This window comes from Hyperolius riggenbachi, chromosome 5, assembly GCF_040937935.1.
Source record: "Hyperolius riggenbachi isolate aHypRig1 chromosome 5, aHypRig1.pri, whole genome shotgun sequence".
NCBI lineage: Eukaryota > Metazoa > Chordata > Amphibia > Anura > Hyperoliidae > Hyperolius > Hyperolius riggenbachi.
The window spans coordinates 4,061,296-4,078,667 of NC_090650.1; the positions used below are offsets into that span (position 1 = coordinate 4,061,296).

General features: G+C 44.9%; 1 protein-coding gene across 1 annotated transcript in view; it reads left to right on the forward strand.

Moving 5' to 3' along the window:
- Positions 1 to 17,372, forward strand: part of COL1A2 (collagen type I alpha 2 chain) — a 63,016-nt gene that overhangs the window by 20,305 nt on the left and 25,339 nt on the right. Inside the window, exons 3-22 of the mRNA XM_068236468.1 lie at positions 939 to 1,022; positions 3,013 to 3,063; positions 4,880 to 4,924; positions 5,794 to 5,847; positions 5,938 to 5,991; positions 7,606 to 7,659; positions 7,758 to 7,811; positions 8,376 to 8,429; positions 9,605 to 9,649; positions 10,598 to 10,651; positions 10,760 to 10,804; positions 11,262 to 11,315; positions 12,444 to 12,542; positions 12,630 to 12,674; positions 12,793 to 12,891; positions 14,478 to 14,531; positions 14,619 to 14,726; positions 15,787 to 15,840; positions 15,929 to 16,027; positions 17,292 to 17,345. Of these exons, the coding sequence (XP_068092569.1) occupies positions 939 to 1,022; positions 3,013 to 3,063; positions 4,880 to 4,924; positions 5,794 to 5,847; positions 5,938 to 5,991; positions 7,606 to 7,659; positions 7,758 to 7,811; positions 8,376 to 8,429; positions 9,605 to 9,649; positions 10,598 to 10,651; positions 10,760 to 10,804; positions 11,262 to 11,315; positions 12,444 to 12,542; positions 12,630 to 12,674; positions 12,793 to 12,891; positions 14,478 to 14,531; positions 14,619 to 14,726; positions 15,787 to 15,840; positions 15,929 to 16,027; positions 17,292 to 17,345 (1,260 nt within the window). The remainder of the gene's footprint in view (positions 1 to 938; positions 1,023 to 3,012; positions 3,064 to 4,879; positions 4,925 to 5,793; positions 5,848 to 5,937; positions 5,992 to 7,605; positions 7,660 to 7,757; positions 7,812 to 8,375; positions 8,430 to 9,604; positions 9,650 to 10,597; positions 10,652 to 10,759; positions 10,805 to 11,261; positions 11,316 to 12,443; positions 12,543 to 12,629; positions 12,675 to 12,792; positions 12,892 to 14,477; positions 14,532 to 14,618; positions 14,727 to 15,786; positions 15,841 to 15,928; positions 16,028 to 17,291; positions 17,346 to 17,372) is intronic.

A 17,372-nucleotide genomic window follows, 5' to 3' on the forward strand; every position in this document is an offset into this window, starting at 1 on the left:
AAGTGTGAAAATTCTGCTATCGCTAGAGCCATTTCCTGTTACAGCAGCTATGGCTAGAGCCATTTCCTGTTACAGCAGCTATGGCTACTAGAGCCATTTCCTGTTACAGCAGCTATGGCTACTAGAGCCATTTCCTGTTACAGCAGCTATGGCTAGAGCCATTTCCTGTTACAGCAGTTATGGCTACTAGAGCCATTTCCTGTTACAGCAGCTATGGCTACTAGAGCCATTTCCTGTTACAGCAGTTATGGCTACTAGAGCCATTTCCTGTTACAGCAGCTATGGCTAGAGCCATTTCCTGTTACAGCAGTTATGGCTACTAGAGCCATTTCCTGTTACAGCAGCTATGGCTACTAGAGCCATTTCCTGTTACAGCAGCTATGGCTACTAGAGCCATTTCCTGTTACAGCAGCTATGGCTACTAGAGCCATTTCCTGTTACAGCAGCTATGGCTGCTAGAGCCATTTCCTGTTACAGCAGCAGAATGGAATAGCTTATCAGTACGGATGATCAATAAGGTGCAAACACTTCCAAGTTCATGCAGATTTATGCAAATTTGTATACAAATTACAAATATATGCAGTTTGAAAATAGACCAATTAATTTAAACCTGGGTGGAGCTTAATTGATCCATTTTCAAGCTGTATAATATTGCATAAAAATGTGCATAAATCTGCATGAACTCTGAAATATTTGCATGTCATTGTTCATTCCTAATATTAGTATACATATAACATCTTATCTGTATAAATAGGAGGGTTTTGGGAAGCGGGTTGGTTCCAGGTTGGCTCTTCAGACCGCGGTGTTGACCGGTCGCAGCCCCGCCCCATCCTTGGAATAACCAATCAGCTAGCAGCTCTCCGCAGACTGAACCCCGATTGGTTGATGTAGGCAGCAGTGTGGTTCTGTTGTCCATTATCTGTATGTTGTGTTTTCAGGGTCCCCCAGGAAGACCAGGCAGAGATGGTGATGATGGACTCCCCGGATTACCCGGCCCCCCTGGCCCCCCTGGACTCGGCGGAGTAAGCACAACTCTCCTATATGTTCAGCCTTCCTCTCCTGTCCTTTTATTTTCTACTAACAGTCGCAGAACTCAACTAATCAAATTATGGCAATAGTTTCATTTGTGTGAAATGGGCATTTTGACGAACATATTTCTGTACATGGGGGGGGGGGGGCAGCGGACAACGGACCCCAATAATGCCTGAGATGCCACCTCAAGGTTGTCAGATAGAGAGAGGCCCAGGCCTGCATTCTGTATTGGTTCCTGTGATTTCCTGTCCTCACAGATCTATACTCCAACTATGTACAGCCATTGAAGGATAGTTGCATGATCCAATCATCCAAGATTGGTGGCAATCTGATGTGTGTGGGGGATTCCAACTTCCTGTTAAATCACTACTGATCACTTTTGTTACTGTACAAGGTAAAATGCTAAGGGAGGCTTTCTATGCCTGTATGGGCAGAGCTCTCTCCGCTAAGCCATCCTTCCCTGTACAACTTGTATGGGCGGAGCTTTCTCCCCTATGCCATTGTCCTTTGTATAGCCTGTATGTGTGGTGCTCTGTCTCCTAAGCCATTGTCCCCTGTCCAGCCTGTATGGGTGGGGCTCTGTCTCCTAAGCCATTGTCCCCTGTATAGCCTGTATGGGCAGAGCTCTCTCCGCTAAGCCATCCTTCCCTGTACAGCTTGTATGGGCGGAGCTTTCTCCTCTATGCCATAGTCCCCTGTATAGCCTGTATGGGTGGGGCTCTGTCTCCTAAGCCATTGTCCCCTGTACAGCCTGTATGGGCGGAGAGTTCTCCCCTATGCCATTGTCCTTTGTATAGTCTGTATGGGTGGGGCTCTGTCTCCTAAAGGCCCATACACACGTCGGATTTGCGCGAACGACGGGTCGTTTGAACGTTCCGTCGTTCGCACGTTTCCGCATGAAATCCGGCGTGTGTACAGACTATAGTTCGGGAGATAAGACTGGTTACCAGCGATCCGCCCGGCGGATCGTTGGTAACCAGTCTTATCTCCCGAACGATAGTCTGTACACACGCCGGATTTCATGCGGAAACGTGCGAACGACGGAACGTTCAAACGACCCGTCGTTCGCGCAAATCCGACGTGTGTATGGGCCTTTAGCCATTGTCCCCTGTATAGTCTGTATGGGTGGAGCTCTGTCTCCTAAGCCATTGTCCCCTGTATAGCCTGTATGGGTGGGGCTCTGTCTCCTAAGCCATTGTCCTTTGTATAGCCTGTATGGGTGGGGCTCTGTCTCCTAAGCCATTGTTCCCTGTATAGTCTGTATGGGTGGAGCTCTGTCTCCTAAGCCATTGTCCCCTATACAGCCTGTATGGGCGGAGATTTCTCCCCTATGCCATTGTCCTTTGAATAGCCTGTATGGGTGGGGCTCTGTCTCCTAAGCCATTGTCCCCTGTATAGCCTGTATGGGCAGAGATTTTTCCCCTTACCCATTGTTCCCTGTATAGCCTGTATTGGCAGAGCTCTGTCCCCTATTGTACCTGGTTTGTTGTATTTTCTTTGCTGTCCCGTTTCTATGTACCGTATTGTGCCGTATATCTGTGCATTATATGTGTATCCCTGGCATTCGATTGTATTATTTGCTCTGTGCTAGTACAGCATCACAGAACTTGTTGGTGCCATAATGCTACGTATATGTACGCCACCAGTAAGCTGGGTGCAGTGTGTGCCAAATGACGGCTCTCCCTGCTGCCGCTCAAATTCCCGGCGGTGTTAAATACTGTTCCCCCTCCGAGTCATAGCAACTCGGAGGGAGGAGTAATTTGGGGTCTGGCAAACGCCGGGACGCCACAATACTTGTGCAGGGGCCGCGGACCATCGCATTACTGCTATAGCCGCATCCAACTCAGACGCCGCGCGGCACCAAAACCACCGACTTCACCGTAATCATCAGTTATAAAGAAAATAAATGGATTTATATGCCTCTCATTGTTGGTGGTTATTCCTCATCATTGATTTTGTGTTTTTCTTTCCTCTTTGCAGAATTTTGCTGCTCAATATGACCCTTCCAAAGCTGCAGAACCCGGTGCCCAGGTGAGTGAAGCGAATACAGAAGCGCCATAATCAGTGCTCGGGGGAGGAGCCATTTATATAACCCGGCCCTGCCCACAGCTGATGTGTGTAATCTGACACCAGTGTGACATAATCAGCACTCAGGGGAGGAGCCATTTATATAACCCGGCCCTGCCCACAGCTGATGTGTGTAATCTGACACCAGTGTGACATAATCAGCACTCAGGGGAGGAGCCATTTATATAACCTGCCCTGCCCACAGCTGATGTGTGTAATCTGACACTAGTGTGACAATAGCTATAAAGCCAGCCCCGCCCACAGTTGATGTGTGTAATCTGACACTAGTGCGACTACAGCTCCACCCACTGGCCTCTGGCCCTGAGGCATAAAACGTGCCTCATTGGTTATCTCACCTTGACTTTCTTATCATGAATAAAATAACCGTTTAGCACCTACAAAGCAAAAAAGGAACTCAGAGCTTCCTTTTCTCTATTTTTTTTTTTTTTAGTTTTTTGCTCACTGGGTGGTGAGTAGAAATGGCCAAATAGTTAATGAGATGCTAAAGATATGCAGATTGTATGCACCTCAGAGCTTGGCCAGTCGGGTGCACTTCCGGTCAGTGATAACACCCAGCCAATCAGAGGAGTACACATGGAGAACCTGAGCCAATCAGGTCTGGGCTCCCCCATGACTTCTCCTGCTGGAGGAATCCTTCTGACTCTCCAGGACACATAGAAGAGCGCTAATGACCACTTAGGACACTTAGATGACCTCATGATGCGTCTGTAAGGCTTAGATGACCTCATGATGCGTCTGTAAGGCTTAGATGACCTCATGATGTGGCTGTAAGGCTTAGATGACCTCATGATGTGGCTGTAAGGCTTAGATGACCTCATGATGTGTCTGTAAGGCTTAGATGACCTCATGATGCGTCTGTAAGGCTTAGATGACCTCATGATGCGTCTGTAAGGCTTAGATGACCTCATGATGCGTCTGTAAGGCTTAGATGACCTCATGATGCGGCTGTAAGGCTTAGATTACCTCATGATGCGTCTGTAAGGCTTAGATGACCTCATGATGTGTCTGTAAGGCTTAGATGACCTCATGATGCGTCTGTAAGGCTTAGATGACCTCATGATGCGTCTGTAAGGCTTAGATGACCTCATGATGTGGCTGTAAGGCTTAGATGACCTCATGATGCGTCTGTAAGGCTTATAGCCCCATCACTGGAGTTATCGAATGACAGAGCAGAGGGCGAGGTGCGTCTATCACCTTATTGGACCAGTTAGAAAACACCTTTAAGCAACTCGTGTCAGACAAAATCCTGAAAGCTGATGTTTTATTGGCAGTTTCGTTTTAGAGGTTGTTGTAAGAAAAGTCTGAAGGAACAACTGATAAAACTGCTCCTCCGGTGTCTAACTGCCACATACTGTCCTGCAGTATGGAAAGGATTGGTTACAATTTCTGAGTACCAAAATTCAGGAGGCCCAATACTGCAATCTAAATAGAAGCCAAATGGAACCAACAAGGAACTAGCAGAGGAAGCATTCCAAGCTAGGCTGGAAGCAGAAATAATGGGACAGAACTTCCATTGTAGACCCAATCATCACATCAGCTAGGCTCACATGTCACCCTTCCTCTGCCAATCTCCACTCGCTAGTCTATTTATGTACAGTGCAGCCCACACACTGTTACCCGTATTCATGGCATTTATAGTCGTGGAGGACACCCGACCCTGTATATTCTCATGTCAGGGAACTAATTGTTATCATACATGTGCTGTAACATTGCACCTCGTTTGTGTAGCTTCATACATAACCCGTATTATCTTTTATAGGGTATCATGGGACCAAGAGGACCCCCTGGACCACCCGGATCTCCTGTAAGTATTTTACTCGAAATAGGATAAATATTTACAATATCAACTAACTGTTCACGTAAAATAATAAATGCATTTGGAATAAGGAAAGAGGAAGAGGAAAGCATGATGTTCGCATGGATTGGTACAGAAATTAGGCTCGATTTATGCTAGCAATGGCGATGGTGAGCATCGGGAATAGACACCGTATCAGCACCGCCATGCGTTCCATCATTAGTGCGGTGTCTATTATTGCATTCCCATAGTTGAAAGTATGATTGGGTGACTGTTAGATGATGCAAAGGCGCTACAAGCCACACCCACCAGGAATTATCTGCTACAAGCCACACCCACCAGGAATTATCTGCTACAAGCCACACCCACCAGGAATTATCTGCATCAGGTGTCTTACGGCTCATACACACATACCAGCATTCTGTCCAGCTATCTTCCAAACTTGGTCTGTTGGAAGATAAGTCGGGCGTGTGTACGGCTGGCAAACAACAAGACGATCAGCTGATAACAGGTTGTTTGCCAGATCCAACCGGAGGATCGATCTGCCCAACTATAATGCAAGTTGGAACGTGTGTACAAGTCGTTTGAAGAACTTTGTTGTTACTGAACGCAGACATGTTGTGTAGTTTGTCATTTAGCACGCATGGTATTTAAGTGAGTTGGATGTTCAGTTGGTTGGCGTGTGAACGTACTTGTCATGTAAGCAACTTGCTGTGTGGTTGGTCATGTTATGCGGTTCTTTGTGCATTAAGTTGAATGTGTGGATGAACCTTTAGGGAATAAAGTACAAGTTACAACAATGTAGAACTTGATAACAAGCAGTAAATGTGATTGGTTTCACCGGCTGTGTATGAAGTCACACCTTCTCTCTCTCGTAGGGATCTCAAGGCTTCCAAGGACTTCCCGGAGAGCCCGGCGAACCTGGACAAACTGTAAGAACCCCACTTATTATCCTACTCAATCTCTCTGTAACGATATAATGAAGGCTGCATTGCTAATCATACATTTTATACATATTTTAGGGCCCTGTAGGATCAAGAGGACCTGGTGGTGCTTCAGGAAAACCCGGTGAAGATGTGAGTAGAATTCAGCTTTAATGCTTCCAAAACACGAAGTGACACATAACACAACATGAAAAGAAGCCAAGCAGCATTATGTGTTCTATTTAGATATTACACATTTTCCTTCTGAACTTACTAGAGCAATGATGATATCTGATTGGTTACTGTGGATGAGACCCTGATTACTCATGACCTAATGTCAATGAAATCTAATGCCTCTTTTACTGAGGAAACCTAAGCATTTGTCCAAAGACTGAACATTTTGGCAACCAAATGACTGGTGGTCTGGTGGTCTGGGCCTCCTGCAGTTTTCCACCAATCAGAATGTTTATACAGTTTTGATGTGCTTAAAAAAAACCTTTGTGATAATACCATGTAAGGGGGTCAAGGGAAACTTAAAAGGAATAACACCTTGAAAGGAGATAGCGTACTTCCAGAACAGTCACTGATGTGTGGCCAGGAAGAAATCACTTTCTCCGGTGAAAAGTTCATTGTTTTTCCAAAACGAATTGGGTGCTCAAGTCTTTTTAGCAAAATCAACAGACAACCATGTTGTGGAAATAAGGCTATTTTCTTTTGTCGCAAACATGTTTGTATCTTATTTTTTAGGAGGTACATTTATCTCCTTTCACTCTTCTATACTTTTTATTTCTATTGTATGCAACACCCCATTTTCCATATCTCGGTTGTAAGCCATAGAGAGGGCTACTGAGGGCTCCTACCTTCTCAAGGGTTCCAAGAGAGTGGCCACATCCTCATTGGAGCAGTAGCCAAATAAAACTTCCCCCATGGGCTTGTAGTGGTTGGCAACCATGATCCCATGAGAGTGACCATAGTCCTCATTATACCACCCTTCTTTTTGGAACATACCACGCAGGGACAGGCTCCCTGTTGTCTTCCTTCTTCTGTGTTGGATAATCTTACTTTGCTTGGCTCACAGTTGACTTTTATACCATGGAAACCAAGAGAACAGCAGTGGAAGTCACGTTCTGTATCTCCTGTGTCCATGAAAGTAGGAAGTAGCTGCAAACCATGACACAAAATGAAAATCTTCTATCTTACAAGCCTCATGTGGTGCCTCCTGGTTGGGGGGGGGGGGGGTGGGGGAACCTAATTTTCCAGCCAACCAAAGATTTTATATATATAAAATCCCAGCTTATTCCTCTACAGGCTTTCAGTCATCTCTACATGGGAAGACTTTCTTTGCAGGCGATGTAGGCTCATGCTAACAACTCACAATTATCCATAAACTCAACTGAATTTGTTGGCCTGATCTGATTTCAAGCTGATCTTCTCACATGGGTTACACGTCAAGAATCAGTCAGACGGCCAGTATGGCCCAACCTTCTGACACTATTGACCCAACAGACCCAAAAAGCTCAATAAAGCTAAATAGATCAACACGCCCACGAGGAACATATTTTCAGCTCAAGGGGCATGTAATAGTGATGATGTCATAACAACGACTGAGTAGTGATGTCACCAATGTAGATGCCATGACATCATTATGTAGTGTGCTCATCCTCCTTGCATTCTATGGTTTGAGCTGAATCATTGTACAATATCCAAACTATCCATATTCCCTATGGTCATTGTTACAAGAACTGACGCCTCTGTCTTCATTTTCAGGGACACCCTGGCAAATCTGGACGACCTGGAGAGAGAGGACCTGTTGGCCCACAGGTACGGACATGTCAATTCCCCGTAACCGTCATTACTCTGAAGATTAGACTCTTTTATTCATGATTGTTGACTGACGAGACTCTTCTCCTCTATTCTAGGGCTCTCGCGGCTTCCCCGGAACTCCCGGACTCCCCGGATTCAAAGGAATTAGAGTAAGTTTTACACTGTTCCAGAATAAAGTTCATTAGATGCTAAAGTCACATTTCAGCTGAAAGTTTTGGGAACAGTAGAAAAAGGGCTAAAAGCACCATGTACTGGGTTTTATTCTTGTCTGTGCCCTCCTTGGGGAGGAGTAAATCACTTCCTGTGACAGTGTTTTATTACTTTCTGTGCTTCAGATGGGGAGATGACATCACTTCCTGTCACAAGGTCACTGCCAGAAATTAAAAAAACATATTTACACAGGATGAAATCATTACCCAGTCTATCCAAAACTAAAGTACATTTCTTAACTGGATTTACAAACTGAAGTCTATCAAACAAATGAGTTAATTATTAGTAAATACAATAAACTTTATTTGATCCAGTTTAAGATATAAAAATGTCCAGTTTAAGATATAATAATAATATGATCCCTTTTTTATAACCAAATGAAGAGAAAGCTATGTTGAGAGAAGGTTTCTGCCCGCTATAAGCTGATCGATATCTCAGGATGTGTTTGGTAATATGTTTTTATTGCAATAGTAATTGTGATCTTACGTTTTCCTCTCTTTCAGGGACACACTGGTACCGATGGTCAGAAGGGAACCCAGGGTGCATCTGGTGTGAAGGTAACTGCATTGTGTCCTCTGCTCTACAGCAGACAGAACAACACCAACTGGCCTGACATTTTCTGACCAGCTCAATCAAAGGACCTCCCTTTAGAAGACAACTAATCAAATTGCAAACGCTCATCAGCTTCCCCACAAATTAGGCATCTGCTGAAATAAATTGCTTTTTTCCAAATCCCAAAATGTTGGTTACACGGGCTGTGTGCCTGTTTCCAAAGCTCCTTCAGATAAGATCAGTGGGTGTGTCCGGGAGTCTTTGATGACCAATGTGTGGGCAGCTCTTTTACTCCACCTACCTGAGTGCTCCAGATCGGGGAAAGGGAAAAGCCAGATCAGGCTCCTCCCACAGCTTAAGAGGTTGTAGGTGGAAGGAGTCATAGTGCCCACATGTGTTATGGGTGGGGGTGTCACGGTGCCCACATGTGTTATGAGTGCTAAGTTTCATAGTGTCCACGCATGTTATAGGTGGGAGAGGTCATGGTGGCCACATGCTGGAGATGTCCCTCAGCAAGCAACCATCTGCCAGTCCACTGGTGAGCTATCTGTTCATCAGGTGAGCTATCCATTCATCAGGTGAGCTATCTGTTCATCAGGTGAGCTATCTGTTCATCAGGTGAGCTATCCATTCATCAAGTGAGCTATCCGTTCATCAGGTGAGCTATCAGTTCATCAGGTGAGCTATCTGTTCATCAGGTGAGCTATCAGGTGAGCTATCAGTTCATCAGGTGAGCTATCTGTTCATCAGGTGAGCTGTCCATTCGGTGAGCTGTCCATTCATCAGGTGAGCTATCCATTCATCAGGTGAGCTATACATCACTACTCTAGCCTCAGTGATGGTTCTTACAGTGAGGTAAAGTAATTATAGGCCAGAGATGTCAGGATGTGTCCCATCATCAAGAACTTTTGTCTGAAAATTCAGGTTCCCCAAAAGAACTAGTAAGAGGTCCAAAGGACCCCTTTATCAGTACACGTAAGTGGTGGTAGATTTCCGATTACCAGCAACACATTTTTGTCTCATTGTGGAATTTCTGGTAAAGCAACGCTTAATAAAAAATGACATAAAATGACATATGAAATCCAACTCCACAGACGTTACTGCGACACAAAATGACTGGTGCGTTTCAGTTGTATTTTGAAGCAACGTATATGTTTACACCACTGCTTGTGTCTTCCAGGGTGAAAATGGTGCTAATGGTGAAAACGGTTCTCCAGGCCAGTCTGTAAGTATCTCCCGATAACGTTTATCTCTTAGTAGATAGAAAAAAACCAAAGTCTTGTAAAAGTAATACCTTTTAATGGCTAACTGATAAAGTTAAATAATGCAAGTTTTCTGGGATCTAGTCCCCTTCTTCAGGCATATTTCCAGATGTTAGCACAAGCTTTCTGGGATCTAGTCCCCTTCTTCAGGCATATTTCCAGATGTTAGCACAAGCTTTCTGGGATCTAGTCCCCTTCTTCAGGCATATTTCCAGATGTTAGCACAAGCTTTCTGGGATCTAGAAATCAGTTCGGGATAACCGGCAAGGAGATTAATAACACAGAACAATGATACATATCAGCATGCATGACCAACTATATTCTGTAATATTATCATAATATTGAGCAGCACCCGCGTGTCTGCCCATGGTGTGTGCTGGAGTACAAAACCGGGCTTCCAGCCTTGCCAGTCAGCCTTGCTTGTGGCTATGTGGCCTGGCTGCTAAAACTGGCTTGACATTGCTGGTTGGTCATGGCTGTCACCTGTGTCCACGATCGTCAATAGTTCTCTGTACCCTAGTACAGAAAACAAACAAACAACATTTTAGCGATCAGCTATTCTGGCTTCCATTGTGTCAGAGATCTGCTTTTAGAATTGTACCCCAGCCCATTATCTTAATTAGCCAGGAGTGGAGGAGCAGCTAGGAAGAAGCAGAACTCTAGTTCAGCCCGCCCTTCAGGTGGACATAACTCGAGATAATACTTAGCTGGGTGGGGCTTGTGCTGCCCCTCCCACCTGTATCTATTGATGTCCTAGCCTAGAATGTATGCACAAAATCACGTAGTTTGGTTTTCCGAGCACTGTGTCGCAGTAACCCACGTTTATGTTTATTAATCACATGGACATTTTATAAGGAATCTTCAGCCGATGGATATTTATTATATAATTCATGTTCTGCATTATTTTCCAGGGTGCTCGCGGTCTCCCCGGTGAGAGAGGTCGTGTTGGACCTGGCGGCTCAGCTGTAAGTCACAAGCAAAGTTTGTAAAATATCTGAAAATGAAATACTATAACACAGAACCCAGTCAGTCTGAAAGTTGCTTCAATAATCTTATATTTCACTTTTCACCAGGGTCCCCGTGGAAGTGATGGCAGCTCTGGCCCAGTCGGACCCGCTGTAAGTACTCACTTTTATTTAAAGTTTCATTGACTAAATAATCTTAGATCTCTTTGTTACTCTGCGTGTGGCAGAAGCTGTATTCACAAAGCAGGCGCTTTAGGCGTGGAGTAAGACCCCATTGCTGTTCCTTGTAACCCTTTCAAACCCTCATTTTAGGAACAGCTTTTTGACATTTATTTAATAGAACATTATTTTAAATGCTTAAGGAAAAAGTTTCTGTCAAAAACGTAAGTTTCTGCAAAATTAAAAAGGAAAAACGAGGCCTGTAAGAATGTAGTTCTATGTTCAAGATTCACATTAAAGAGGGTCTGACACTTTGTGCGTGGGAGATAGTTATTTTATTTGTAAAAATATTTTATTATTTTCCATATCATTTCACTCCTAGATTGAGTTGTTCTTAAAAACACCTTCAAAAGTCTGACTGATCGAATGTTTTTTTTTTTTTGCATTCTAGGGCCCCATTGGTTCTGCTGGTGCTCCTGGTCTCCCTGGTGCTCCTGGTGCCAAGGTAAGGATGAATTTTTATTGTTTCTTCTATAAGGCCAACTGTCTTGTGGCCCCTTTTTCCATGTGCAGCCTCCTCTTGCGTGTGCAGCCTCCTCTTTCATGTGCAGCCCCCTCTTCCATGTGTAACATCCTTATACATCAAGCCCTTCTTTTTCAATTACTGTTCCCTTGTTCCTCAGCACCCCTCTTGCATGTGCTGCCCACCATGTGCAGCCTCCCCTTCCATGTGCAGCCTCCCCTTCCATGTGTAGCCTTCTCTTCAAAGTGCAGCCCTATCTTCCTTGTGCAGTCGTCAGAAAAATGACTGGCTGTGTTATCCTCCACTGTGACCAGTGAATAGAGCGAGACACTGCACATTGCACATTGCCAATGTCTCTGCTTACTCAGCATAGCACTAAGTCTGCTATCAAGCACTTCAGTCTGTGCATTGATTGCAGCGGGAGAGGTGACTATTGCAGCCTCTCCTTTCACTATATTCATCTCTATCACTGGGTCAAGTAACTTGACTAATTGACAGACTTACTTTTTGCTCTCAAGGAACCCCAAAAATGACAACCTGCCTCTTTGCCATCATTGTTTGTGGTGTTACATCAATCTATGCTTCACAAAAAATATCCGACTCCCTAATTATGTGAATAACCAAAACGTTTTTTCTTCTCTCTCCAATTCTGGTGGACGGACAAATGGAGAATGGATGGATAAATGGATAAATTGATGGGAAGGATGGATGTATAGGTGGGTGTGTGAATGGATGGATTGGTGGGCGGATAATTTATGGATAGGTGGGTGGATGGATAGGTGGGATATAGATGGATAGGTAAGTGTATGAATGATAAATGGACAATTTGGTGGATGGATGGGTGGGTGGGTGGGTAGATGGATGGGTGGGTAGATGGATGGATGGGTGGGTGGATGGGTAGATGGATGGATGGGCATTTGGGGATGTAGATGGATAGGCAAGTGTATGTATGATGAATGGAGCGATTAATGGTTGGACAAATGGTTTGTGGCCTATGCTTTCTGGAATAATGGTCCCACTCCTTTCACCACTCAATGCTTATCATGTGACTGTCCAGTAGAGTCTTCTGTCAAGCTTGCTGTAACACCCTCTCTTTTTTTGATCTACCAGGGTGAGGTTGGAGGTTCTGGTAACACTGGCCCATCTGGCGCTGCTGGAGGAAGAGGCGAACCTGGACCCCCTGGCACTCTCGGCCCTGCTGGACCCCCTGTAAGGAGCACCTTGACTGTACAAATAAATGAGAGTCATCCAGGTTTTAAAATCAAAGACTTAAATCCTCTGTTTGTCTCTGTTTAGGGAAACCCCGGTAACAATGGTGTCAATGGAGCTAAAGGCGCAGCTGTGAGTATCTTTATTACATAGTTACAACTCTGGTGGAAGGGGGTTTCATTGCTGTGTTCACTTTATTTTTGTATCTGACTCCATTCACCACTAAACCTGCAAAATTTGGCTATTTCAGGGTCTTGCTGGTGCAGGTGGTGCTCCTGGCCTTCCCGGAGGTCGTGGTATCCCTGGACCCCCTGGACCTTCTGGACCATCTGGCGCAAGAGGCCTTGTGGTGAGTATCACAATCAAGACAGCCTTTCCTGGTTCCTCGGAGTACCGGAGGACCACTAGATTCTGTCTAAATCTCTCAGGATCTCCAGTGATAAGATCGTTCTTCTGGATCTCCGTGATCTGTACTAATGATCATCCGAGTTGTGCTTAATTCTAATTTCTCTTATGTGAACTTGGCAGTATTTGGCTTCTGCAGAATTCCATGAAATTCTGTTCCTAATTCGAAATTACCAGGTGAAATTTAGAATCATGTTGGATTTGGAATTTGATCATTCCGACCATCCCAACCTGATCAAATTAGAAAACAGAACTTTCTCGTGATGGGACAGGACATATAGATTACAGGATCTCATTGGACACGGAATATAGACTATGGGATCTCATTGGACAGGGAATATAGATGTTGAACTCTCATTGGACAGAGACTATAGATGCCAGGCTCTCATTGGACAGGGAATATAGATCTTGAGCTGTCATTTGACAGGCAATATAGATGATGTTCTCATTGGACAGGAAATTTAGATGCCGGGCTCTCATTGGACAGGAAATATAGATCTTGAGCTCTCATTGGACAGGAAATATAGATGATGTTCTCATTGGACAGGAAATATAGATCTTGAGCTGTCATTGGACAAGGAATATAGGTGTTTGACTCTCATTGGACTGGGACTATATATTAGGGGCTCAGATCATTATTATTATTATTATTATTTAGTATTTATATAGCGCCGACATATTACGCAGCGCTGTACAGTGTATATATATATATCTTGTCACTAACTGTCCCTCAAAGGAGCTCACAATCTAATCCCTACCATTGCCATATGTCTATATTATGTAGTGTAAGTACTGTAGTCTAGGGCCAATTTTAGGGGGAGCCAATTAACTTATCTGTATGTTTTTGGAATGTGGGAGGAAACCGGAGTGCCCGGAGGAAACCCACGCAGACACGGAGAGAACATACAAACTCTTTGCAGATAGTGCCCTGGCTGGGATTCGAACCAGGGACCCAGCGCTGCAAGGCGAGAGAGCTAACCACTACGCCACCGTGCTGCCATCAGATGGGATTATAGATGATGGGCTTAAGTTGAGCAGGAATTTTTTGCTCAAGCTTGATTCACACTATGTCATATCCAGTCAGAGTGATACTATTTCCACCATGCTAAGGTGTGATCTACTGGGGTCCATTCCTGATCTGCATCCACTCCAGACCAGATGTGTTCCATTCTTTAGATGACTCGGAAAGCAGTCTGCTGTCTGAGCCGTTGTATTGGTTGGGATTTTCCATTACGAAGCTGTATTGGACAAATAATGTATACAACACAAATAGATTCTTCTAATTCGGGCCACATAAGAATCATTTTAGGCTTCAGTCCATCCATTATGGATCATCTGCCTGTCCTGTCAAAGTGCTGAGCCGCCGACTTAGTGTAAACCAAGCCTACGTTTATCCACCGGCACTTGTTGGATTTTTTAGCTTTTACATTTTACCATTAAAGTTTGCAATATTTGCAGCGTTCAATGCTTGGCATAGGTCTGCCTTTCCAGCTATGTACTGTATTATTAATGATACTTCATTTGCTTTAGGGTGACCCCGGTGTAGCTGGCGGTAAAGGAGACACTGGAGCCAAGGGAGAACCTGTGAGTATCCTCAATCATCATTGCGCCAATCCCATTCTGCAACCACACATCTCCTTGTGACTCAGAAAATGCTGCACTTGTTTCTAGGGCATCGTTGGTAATACTGGTCCTGCTGGTCCCTCTGGTGAAGAAGGCAAGAGAGGTCCCAATGGAGAGGCTGGATCTTCTGGTCCTTCTGGCAATGCTGGAATTAGAGTACGTATCCTATTGCTGTGAGCAGCTACACTTGTTATGGGTGGGAGGAGTCATGGTGGCCACACTTGTTATGGGTGGGAGGAGTCATGGTGGCTACACTTGATATGGGTTGGAGGAGTCATGGTGTCCACATTAGTTATGGGTGGGAGGAGTCATGGTGTCCACATTAGTTATGGGTGGGAGGAGTCATGGTGGCCACACTTGTTATGGGTGGGAGGAGTCATGGTGGCCACACTTGTTATGGGTGGGAGGAGTCATGGTGTCCACATTAGTTATGGGTGGGAGGAGTCATGGTGTCCACATTAGTTATGGGTGGGAGGAGTCATGGTGGCCACACTTGTTATGGGTGGGAGGAGTCATGGTGTCCACACTTGCTATGGGTCAGAGGAGTCATGGTAGCCACACTTGTTATGGGTGGGAGGAGTCATGGTGGCTACACTTGTTATGGGTGGGAGGAGTCATGGTAGCCACACTTGTTATGGGTGAGAGGAGTCATGGTAGCCACATTTGTTATGGGTGGGAGGAGTCATGGTGGCTACACTTGTTATGGGTGGGAGGAGTCATGGTAGCCACACTTGTTATGGGTGGGAGGAGTCATGGTGGCTACACTTGTTATGAGTGGGAGGAGTTATGGTGGTGACACTTGTTATGGGTCGGAGAAGTCATGGTAGTCATATTTTTTATTGGTGGGAGGAGTCCTGGTGACCACAGATGGTATGGGTGGTAGGCGTCATGGTGGTCACACTTGATATCACACACACACACACACGCACGCACGCACGCACGCACACACACACACACACACACACACACACACACACACACACACCATATACACATCACACACACACACACACACACACACACACACACACACACACCATACATGCACCTTATACACATCACACACACACACACACACACACACACACACATTGCCTAATAGCCAGTTAGCCACTAGCCATAACCGAAATATAAAAGTTGCCTAGTACCCTACTTTGATGTTTCTGGAGAGTTTGCCAAATGGTAGATAACAACTGTATCCTGTTGACTATTTCAGGGCGTTCCCGGAACTCGCGGTCTTCCTGGCCCTGATGGTAGAGCTGGTGGAATTGTAAGTTGATTGGACGGTGTTAAGTTTATTCATGTTAGCCGCTCGATAGAATGAAGTGACTTATATAACATCGTTCTGTGTTCTGCAGGGTCCTGCTGGTGCTCGTGGTTCTGCTGGACCTGCTGGTGCCAGAGGTCCTAATGGAGATGCTGGACGCAATGGAGAGCCTGGTCTTATCGGACAAAGAGTAAGTTCATGCCATGAAACATGTCACATATTGCATTGTGCATTCTGATTGGAAGGTAGCAGAGTCCCTCATTGGCCACTGATATTGGCCAATCATAGACTCTGTCTGTTTCTAAGGCTCCCTTCTGGAAACTGGTGTTCTTGAATCTCCATATTGGTCAGTAGGGGGAGTCTTATAGACCTCTGCAGCTGTACTGTATACTGTACTATTGTATATCACTAGGGGGAGAAGACCTCTGCAACCTTACCATATATTACAGTATACTATACTATAATATATCACTGGGGGGGTGAGGGGTCTTATAGACCTCAGCAGCTGTACTGTTTAGTATTGAACATCAGTGTGTGTGTGACAGGGGGAGGGGGGTCTTAAAGACAAGAGTTTTCATTCTTAAAGCATGCCTTGAAGTCATGTTCCCTGATTTACTCACATACTCACCTGTTGAGTTGGGCAATGATTTGCTCATAGCTTCAGCTTGCATGAAACTTGTATGCAGTATAGAGCTGGACCAACCGAAATCATCAAAGGATGCATTAGACTGGCTTAGTTCCATGCTGTATAACATTTGCATGAAATCTACATGTGGGTCAGAATTATTTGCATCTCATCGACTATATTTACTCTCTTATATGGGTTTTTTATTGACAGGTCATCACGTGGCCTCTTTTTAATTGGATAGTATGGGTTCTCCTAGCTGCTTCAGCTCTGATCAGCCCCGCCCCTCTACTATGCCACATCCCAAAATCCTATATGCCAACCCTTAAACCCTGCGTAGCCCCTCCCCCTCCTGCATCAAACCATGTCGTTATGCTTTGTTTGATAGACTTGGTGGTGGACGGTTATGCCAACTGCCATGAAGGGAGGAGCTGCTTAGCATGAGCGGCAGACTCCTCCCATAAGTGACACCCAAAGGTTGGGCTAATGTGATGACAAAGAGACCCTCCTCCAGAAAAGGGTGGAGACCCAGACTGGAGTTGCATAGTTTGTTGAAAAGAGACAACCGTCCGTCAAGTTCAACCAGAAAAATAATGATAACTGCCCTAAAGCAGGAAATATCCCAGTTGATGTCATTGCTGGAACTTAGGGGGTCTGTATTAGTAAAATGGATGGTTCCGTGCTAGATGAGACTACAAAAAGAAGTGTACAAAAAAGTTTGGCTTTAAAGATAGCTTAGCCTTAATTTTTATTAATAAAAATACTGTTTAACTATATTTGTCCGTGTGTCAACTTTATTTTTAACTCCTTATTTTCTTGATTTATGCAGGGTTTCCCCGGATCCTCTGGTAACACTGGTCCCGCTGGCAAAGAAGGACCCGCTGTAAGTTTCTTATACAAGTTGTGGATC